The sequence below is a fragment of the Peromyscus leucopus genome, chromosome 4, assembly GCF_004664715.2.
Source record: "Peromyscus leucopus breed LL Stock chromosome 4, UCI_PerLeu_2.1, whole genome shotgun sequence".
NCBI lineage: Eukaryota > Metazoa > Chordata > Mammalia > Rodentia > Cricetidae > Peromyscus > Peromyscus leucopus.
Window position 1 is genome coordinate 150,688,356 of NC_051066.1, and position 9,192 is coordinate 150,697,547.

The following is a 9,192-nucleotide window of genomic DNA, read 5'->3' on the forward strand; positions in this document are numbered from 1 at the left end:
AACTCATTAGAATATCCCCGAGGGTGAATGTGGCCACTGTGCCCACTGGGAAGACAAACTGACTCAGATGGTGTAACTGGTCCACCCAAGCTTGAGAAGAATCAGGTCGAAACCTTGATGTGGTTTGAATGAGAGTGGTCCCGATAGGCTCAAACTTGGTCCCCAGTTGGAGGAAATGTTTGGGAAGGATTAGGAGGTGTGGCCTTCTTGGAGGAGGTGTGTCATTGGGGGAGGGCTCAGAGGTTTCAAAAGCCCATGCCAAGCCCAGTCTGCCCTGTAGATCTCAGCTATTGCTCCAGGGCCGTGTCTGCCTGCTGCCATGCTCCCTGCCATGATGGTCACGGACTAACCCTCTGAAACTGTAAGCAAGCCCCAAATTAAATGCTTTTTTTTTTTTAAATTAGCCTTGGTGATGGCGTTTTGTCACAGCAACAGAACGGTAATTAAGACACTTGACGCCACCATTCCGACTCCTTAACACATGGTCCTTTTAGCCGAGGCTCGGGTGAAGGCACCTCACTCCATGGAGCCTGTTTCCTCCACTGATAGGGTCTTGTTTTCACTTACCAAACACGTGCCCTCGACCACCCGAAAACACCAGCCACTTGCTTTCCCAGATTCCCTCACTGCTGAAGCATGAGTCTGTGATCGATGGACAACACCATCAAAAACTTCTGCTAGGGAACTCCTGGAAGAGGTTGTCCTTACAGGAAAACAAAATGGAGCACATTTTGGAGCACAGGAGGAACAACCCCTCTTGGGGGGAGGGGTGGACATCATTACGTCTACATTTGAGGGCTGGAACCCGACAGTCGCCTGCTGTCACGAGGCGTCAAGCTTAAGTACCCAGTCATTTTCAGGGTCTAGAGAAGCAGAGAGATGGGGAGAATCTTGAATCCTGGGCTGGGGAGATGGCACAGTGGAGGACGGCATGCCGCCAAGCCTGATGACCTGAGTTCAATTCCCAGGACCCACATGGAAGGAGGGAACCAACTCTCCCAGGTGGTCCTCTGACCTCCACAACAGTGCTACTGCATTCACACACACAGACACTCATGAAATAAATAAATAATAAACAAATGTAACAAAATACATACAGCTCAGAACAGCACCACTTAGGGCCAGCAACATGGCTCAGCAGGCAAGGACCCTTCTCACCAAGCCTAATTCACATGGTGAAGGAAAGATCTGATTCCCCCAAGCTGACCTCCATACAGGCTCTCACACACATACAAAGCAACAAATGAATGTAATTAAACACACACACACACACACCCCTAGAATCCTGGCCAACCCAAACCTCTGCTGTCCTGGAATGTGAGGAGACGTGCCGTGAGACATCTTCCTCCTTGTTGAAGCTGCTCTGAGTTTCCTGCTTTATCACTTCACAACCCAAAGAAGCCCTAATGGGCTCCCCACTGCCCAGGAAGGCTGCAGAAGGAATTTCTGGATCACACCAGCTCCAGAGACCACTGATCTGTGCCCAGCGCAATAAACACTCTGGCAATTTGGAAGCTGTCTTGGAGCTTTAATCTAGCCTCACATATTAGCTCTCCTCACACCCCACTGAGAGAAGCCTGAGAGTGTTCCCAGAGAGCAGAGCCTGGGAGGAGGCCATGCCAGCGCCGCCCGCCTGACAGGGCTGACCCTACCTCCCAAGAGCCTAATGGGTTTTGCTCTTCTCTCCCCGATGGAGTGAGTATCCAGGGCCCCAGCGCGCTGGTTTGTCCCTCACTCGGCAGAACAGCCCATCAATTATTCACCACATCAGCTCAGGCTCCCCAGGATGCGATCGGAAGGAAAGTGATTGCTGCCCACCCTGCCCAGAGGAAGGACACAGCAACTCAGTACTGAGAAGAAGAGCACCCTCCCTGAGGGTGAGCACCTTAGCTGAGCACTAAGCTAAGCTACCACAGACACAATGTCACTGCAAAGGGGCCTTCAATCTTCCTTTTACAGATGGGAGGCAGGGAAGAGAGAGGTGGAAAAAAAATGGCTTCAGGCCAGAGAGTAGAGAGGGGTCGGCTGATCCTGCAACCCTGGCCAGTCCTTTCTCCAGAATATGTGAGAGGTGGTCATTTCTGTACCTCACAAGCACCTTGAAATGATTCCACATGTGGCCCTCAGCCTGTGTGTTCTCTGAGAACCCTTCCCCCAAGCCTCATCATGCTAACAGGCTTGGCTTTGGAGCTTGTCAGATGGGGGGGGGGGTGCAGGTGCGGATGATAGAGAGCAAAGATGCAGGAGCCACAGGAGGGCTGTGAGAAAGGAGTGGCTGACAGGACCCAGGACCCTGAGATAGTCAGTGCCTGATTGCTTGCTTGATATATCCATCCACCCATCCATCTACTCACCTATCCATTCACCAATCTATTCATCCACCAATCCATAAATTCATCCACCCATCCATCATTTACCCACTCACCCACCCATCCATCCACCATCTACTCATCTACCAATCCATTCATCCATCCATCTATCATCTACTCACCCACCCACCCACCCATCCATCCATCCACCATCTACCCATCTACCAATCCATCCATCCATCTACTTGTCCATCCATTATCCACTCATCTACCCATCCATCTGTCCACCAATCCACCCATCCATCACCCACCAATCTACCAATCTATCTACCTACCTAACCATCCATCCATCCATTCACCCAAACATCCATCTACACCCCACACACACCCCTCCATCCTACATATAGTTATTTGGAGCCCTCTAAACCAGGCACCATGATGTATGCTGGGAACACAGCAGTGCGTATGATACATCCTTGTGGGTGTAGAACAGAAGCATGTGGACCAAATATGATTTCAAACAGTTTAAAGCTCATGCAGGAAAGATACTGCATGAGGTAACAGGGTACCGGGAGATGACAGGAGTCAAGGGGGTCTCCAGGGGAAACAGTAGAGCAGGGTCTGTAGCTAATGGGGACAAGGAGAGAAGGAGCCCATGGAACGATCTGGGGAAGGCAATTGTCAGCAGCCAGAAAAGTATAAGTGAACAGGTTCTGGGGTAGGACAGATCACTGCTTGGGAACAGTAAGGAAGCCGGTGGAATTGGGACCACATGAGCCAGAAGAGAGCAGAAAAGATGAGCCCCAGGAGCCCCGAGGCCAGAGTTGAGACCTCAGATGCACGGTGGCATGTGGAGTTCATGCTGAATGTGATAGAAACCTCCGTGGGTTTCAAACATGAATAATGCAATCTGACTTGCACCTTGGGCTGCTGGGGAAGGGACTGTGGGAAGCAAAGTGAGAGAAGGCGCTTGGGAGGCATCTGTGGCCCCCAGTCACCACAGAAAGAACAGGGTGTTCCAAACTTCACTGAGGGGTACCTTTCTGGCTACTTCTAGATGTGGGGCTTTGTGACCTTAGGCAAATTGCTCCACTTCTCTGAGCCCTGCCTTTGTATTTGTCAGTGGCTGTCAACATTTCTATACTGACAGTCAGTGAGTATTCCCATTTCAGCTCTGGCTGCAGAAACTGCCAGAATGTGAGCTGACAGCCCAGCCCGGGATCACAGTGAGGTCAAGATGCTGTCCGGGTGAGCCGATTAAGTGGAGAAAGACGAGAGACTGCTCATTCCCACACGCTGCCTCCTGCAAGACGCCCGCCTATGCCCTGCAGCCAGATGCCAACTCAAACACGGTCCTTTGGCTGTTTCTTCGTGGGGAGGGCAAATCCCCACTTCCTGTCCCTGGATCTATCGTCTTAAGGACGGGGCAGGTGAGGAAGGAGGGGCCTGCCTGGGTCTCAATGGGCTCAACAGTGGGGGAACTTGTGTCAGGCCTAGAAATAGCAAAATAAGTCTGTTGATCCTAAGCCGGCTAAGGGTGAGTACCTTCCATCTTAGAGGGAGGCTTTCTGGACACGGAAACAGGGAAGGATTACGGTCAGAGTCTTCCAGGAGGAGGAGGACCAGGCCCAGGGGCCTCTATGTCCTCAGAGCCCAGAGGCGACAGAAAATGGTTATAGGCTCTTCCTATCACCCCACTAGACACCCTTTGCCGTGTCTACTGCAGTCTCTGGAGATGACCCCAGAGTCCCTTCAGAGAAGGGACCAGTGAGGGACCAGCTAAGCCACCAAGACTCCACACTGAGAGGTCAGGCTGGCCAAGAGCCAGTATTGCTACTCAACTATGGCCGGCTGAACAGGCCATCTCGGTCCTTCGCCTCTGCTCCTGCTTCCTGGGCTCCACTCTTAGAGACGTTCTTGTCTCTTTCCGAACTTGATCTCTCTGGATTCCCACACATCTCTTTTCTGGGCCCCTGCCCAACCTCCCATGCAGCCCTGAACACACTGCGATGTCCTTTACTCCTGGTACCCAACACGCAGGCCATGTGAGACAGCCTTCACCCTCCAGACACTCCCTGGTGCCAACCTGACTCGGAGGAATTGCACCTGCCCAGGCCCTTACCCCGAGCCCCTCCCGGCCCCCGAGGCTTCCACCTTTGCCCAGCAGCCCACCCTGTGTGGTCCCCAGCAGCCCACCCTGTGTGGTCTCCAGCAGCCCACCCTGTGTGGTCTCCAGCACCCACTCCTGCCCCTTTCTCTAGGCTTATCTTCTGCTTTGATTTGGAAATCCACATCCTCCTCCAATAGCCGACTGAAACTGCACCACACTGCAAGTACATAAACAAGGAGCCAACCAGCCCCTCACCCACAGTCCCTGAGCCTTTGGGCAGGCTGTCCTTGCCATTAGACTTCCCTATCTTTTGTCATCTCTTAAAATACCTGTGTGTGCCTCAGCCTTCACCACGCGTGCCTGTAGGCTGCGTTTATACCCTTCTTTAGTGGCCGAGTGGGGCTATGATACGGGGCTAGATACTCCAAATGCAGGGCTACCTACCCCGGCCTGGCCTCGGGGCCCGAAGGGCAAGACACTCGACTCTACCCAGCAAAACGCGCCTCTGCTCTCATGGCGGCTGTAGCATTTTAGAGTCTTATAAACCATTTCCCCCCAACCAAGTGGGGGTACACAGCACTGAATCATTGCGGGGGAGTATCTCGTGACACATGGGAAGGGTACAAGAGTGGTGGTCCTTGGAGAACTCACTCGGAGTCCCTGTCTTTCACTAGTACTCATCGTGAGGAGTCGGGAGCCGCCGCGTAGGCCTCCATGAGGGGAGCAGACCCCAGACTCACCTTGGCGGCCACCGACGAGTTGGGTTTCTCCAGCAGGTCCCAGAGTTTCTTCCTCTTCTCGGCGCAGCACGTGTTGTCGAACTCCTCGCCCTCCCGCTCCCGCAGAGTCTCGGCCTCGCGCTTCAGCTCCTCGTTCATCTGCTCCTTCTTCTGGTGGTAGCGGGCCTGACAGCAGGACTCCAGGTAGATCTCATCGATGCCCCAGTAGTCCAGCTCCTGGCTGAAGCTCAGCGCGCACATCTCCTCCATCATGTGCAGCCGGCCCGTGCGGTAGAAATTGAGAATGGAGGTAAAGGCGCCCGGGTGGCGGTCGAAGAAGTACTCGTTGTCCTCAAGGCTGTAGTCGTCGCACACCTGGAGCAGAGAGTCGTGCGTGTTGCAGTCCCGGAGCTTGCCCAGGCGCGTGCGGGGCAGGCGGTCCAGAGTGCGCCACAGCACCTCGTGCGCCAGGCCCCCGACGTTGAGGCGCACCCGGCGTGAGCACGCCTTGCTGCGCACGATCTCCATGGGCTCGGGCGGCAGCGAGCTGGTGGAGCGCGAGCCATGCTTCGTCATGCCCGCCGGCATCGCTGGTCCGGCCGCCCCCGCCCCCCCTGCCCCCCCAGGCCGCTGTCACTCGACGGCAAGGCCCGCTGCTGCGGGGGCGGGGGGCGGGGAGCGCTGCGGGCCGCTGCGGTGCAGGGGTGCTCGAGGGCGGGCGTCACGGCTGCCGTCTCACCTCCATCCCGACGGCTGCGAGGCAGAAAGCGAAAGCGGACGCGGGTCAGCGAACCGCGCTGCGAGGTTCCTCCCCCAGGGTCCCCACCGGCCTTGACCTTCCCGAGGCTTAAGCGGCTCAAGGGGGGGAGTGGCGGGGGGGAGGGGGGGGAGGACTGATGGCCGCTGTCCCTCCCGCCGGTGCTGAAGTCAGCCCCACCCCAGGACGGAGGGAGGGGTGGCCCTCCCGGCAGGAGAGGCCCCCAAGAGGCTCCCGGGAAGCCCCACCCCCGCCCTGGCGCAATCCGGCCGCCCGGGGCGCTGTCCGCCCCGTCGAGTGCTGAAACTCCCCGCTCTGCGGGTCTCGGGATGGAATGCCCAGCCTGGCCCCGCAATGGGGAGACCGACAGAGGCAGGGAGAACTTTCTTTTTTTCTCTTTTTAGTGAGTTCTCATCTCCTCCCACCCCAAGATGCTCAGGATTTGGGGTGGGAGCATAGCGATGGCATTGGGCTTGCTTTTTCTAAATCTTAAAAGATTTTGGATCGAGTGGGGATTGTGGAGGCTACCAGATGCCCACCTGTCGGAGGTCACCAGGCAACCCTGTCCTGGGACGACCCCACTCCTCACAACATCAGGACCTGAGGTCGCTCCCGAGACCAGGTGAGAGTCGAAGGAACCAAGCCAGCGGGGTCTGCACCTCCCTGTGCGCCCCCCCCCAACCCTAGCGCAGGAGGGGCGCGGAGTCCTCCGGATCAGCCTGCTCAATGCTCCCCTCCCGCCCCCTCCCCCTCCTTCCTCCTCCTCCCCCTCCTCCCGCTCCTCCTCCTCCTCCTCCTCGCTCCTCCCGGCGATGGCTTTTTATAACTCCGGGTTCTGCGCCTTTGCCCGGGCTCGGGAGGGAAGGGGTGGGGGAGGTGGGAGGCGGGGAAACCAGCGGAATCTTCTGGCCTTTCGGAGCGTGCCCTCCTCCCGCCACGCACCGGTGATTTCGGGGGGTTCCCGGGGCCCACAGCACGCCGGGCGCACGCCCCGCCCCCCCCCCGCCCCGGGGTGGACCCTCACCGCCCCCACCACACTCACCCCCAGGCCGGCCGCCTCCCGGGGCCGCGCCGCGCGCATCTCGCCGGCCGCCCGCGCCCCCGCCCGCGGCAGCGGCGGTCCCGGGGCCGGGCTGGGCCTACCCCGGCCGGCCGGGCGGGCGGGCGGGCGGCACCGGGGCTGCGGGGCGCGGGCGGGGCGCTCTGCGGGGCGCGGAGACTGCGCGGCCCGGGCGATCGGCGGCGCCTCCGCCTCCACCTCGGGCTCCGGCTCGGCTCGGCGGCGGCCGCGGCTGCCTGCGCGAGATCAACAAGTCGGGCTGAGCTTCGGCTCCGCGCTCGCTGCGATTCTGTCCCGCACTTCGGAGCGCGGCGAGTGGCACCGAGGCGGGACGGCGCCACCTGCGGGTCGGAAGCGCGCGCGGCTTAACCCCTCCGTGCCCGGCCGGGCCCTGGCCCAAGGCCGCGGGGCCCACCCGGGCGGGCTGTCTGCGTCCCGGCTACCACGAGGCTGAGCGCCTACTGCATGCAGGCTCTGCGCATAGATACAACCAGTCTCCGGGTCGCGGGGCTGCCGGGAGAGCGACTGTAAACAGAAGTAGGGGACTATGTCAGACAGGCTAGATGCTGGGAGGATGGGAGAGCTGGAGAAGGCAGGGGGCAATTTTAAATGGCCCTTGCTTGGATTCCATTGCAGATTCTAAAATCAAATTCTAGGTTCTAGAGGAAGGTGGACAGTATGTCTATCTACAAACAAACATGCGAAACGAGTGGGCAGGTGGGTGGTTGGGGCTGAGGAGAAGCATAAGGCCAGAGGAGGGGGCAGTGAGGACTCAGAGCTTATATGGCCTGATCAGTCACTCACCCATTCATGCCAGCTTGGACGGCTGCTTCTGTAGAGCTAAGTGTCAGGCTCAACCAAGGGATCCCCCGCCCCTGCCTCACTCTGTGCAGCGGGGCGGGCACCTTCTATCAGGCCATCTCCCAATGACTGTGGGGTGGGAAGGTTTGCATGCAGAAGGGCCAGGCTTCCCTCCAGCCGTTCACACCTGGGCCCTGCCTGCCTGGTCTTTGCCGTTTGTCCTCTCACACACACATCTGTTGTGTGGTATTAAGGTGGCAGGGATGCAGAAAGAGAGCCGTGCCCTGGAGAGAGAGAACTTAACGAGACTTAGTGCCCCAAGATACGGCCCTTCCCCTCTCCACTCTTGGCCTCCTTCCCAACTGCATCACACAGAACTGTTTGTAGATACCTATCCACTCTCATCAGTTCCATCATCATGACGCAGCCCAAGTTGCCACTGCCTTCTCTCCCTGTGACCTCTGCTCCCAGCTCCCCCATCCCTCTCCGCCTCCCACAGGTCACGATGATAGCCACGGCTGTCAGAATGGATGTTCCCTTTGCTGAACTGAATGTGGCTGCCACTGGAGGAAAGCCTTCCCAGGGTTTTTCCTTGCTCTGGCCTGATAGATCTGGTTCAGTCCCTCCCTCTTCTTCTCAGCTTGCCCACCATGGAAGCAAGACAAGCAACTACATGTATTTTTATTTGTTTTTTTAATGAGAAGGTTTCAGCCAATCATGAGTGCTAACAGGAAATCATGAGTTCAGTGATGGGGAGGGGTGGGCTATACTGAGAGCTTTATGGGGGGGGGGCTCAGGGAGGGCTTCTCAGAGGTGGAAGACAGACTCCACAGGTAAGAAGGGAGTCAGCTTTGGGGAGATAAGAGGAGTCCCATGCAGAGTGTGTCCAGGTTAGAGGTCAAGGCAAATGAGGAACAGCCAATCCCTGGCCACCACAAAATCGGCATAGAAAATACAAGACTTGCTTTCCTTCCCTATTATGCCGTGTGTGTGTGTGTGTGTGTGTGTGTGTGTGTGTGTGTGTGTGTGTGTGAACTTGCCACAAATTAAAATCACCTGAGCAGGGAGCCTCACTTGAGGAATTGTCTTAATTTTCTTAATTGATGTGAGAGGACCTATCCTAATATGGGCAGCAGGGATCGGTAGGAGCCCAGATTCGAGTGTGTGGATGAAGGAAGATTCCTCACCTTTGTTGGCTTGGCTTTGCCCTGCTGCAGAGCTGATTGATGCTGCTGCTGCTGCTGCTGCTGCTGCTGCTCATGATCATGATGATGATGATGACAATGACGACGACGACGACGACGACGACGACGATGATGATGATTTCTTCACTGGGATCAGAACCAGCGATTTCAGGCATCCATCATGAACTAAGGACCTTCAAGTCTCCAGGAACCTCCAGATTTTTGGTGCCAGCTTGGGACTGCTGAGACACC

General features: G+C 57.2%; 1 protein-coding gene across 1 annotated transcript in view; it reads right to left on the bottom strand.

Moving 5' to 3' along the window:
- Kcnb1 (potassium voltage-gated channel subfamily B member 1) overlaps window positions 1–6,988 on the bottom strand; it is a 91,608-nt gene extending 84,620 nt beyond the window's left edge. The window contains exons 1-2 of the mRNA XM_028868563.2: window positions 6,938–6,988; window positions 5,160–5,891 (exon numbers count right to left, since the gene is read on the bottom strand). Of these exons, the coding sequence (XP_028724396.1) occupies window positions 5,160–5,726 (567 nt within the window). The 5' untranslated portion in view covers window positions 5,727–5,891; window positions 6,938–6,988. The remainder of the gene's footprint in view (window positions 1–5,159; window positions 5,892–6,937) is intronic.
- Window positions 6,989–9,192: the final 2,204 nt, after the last annotated feature.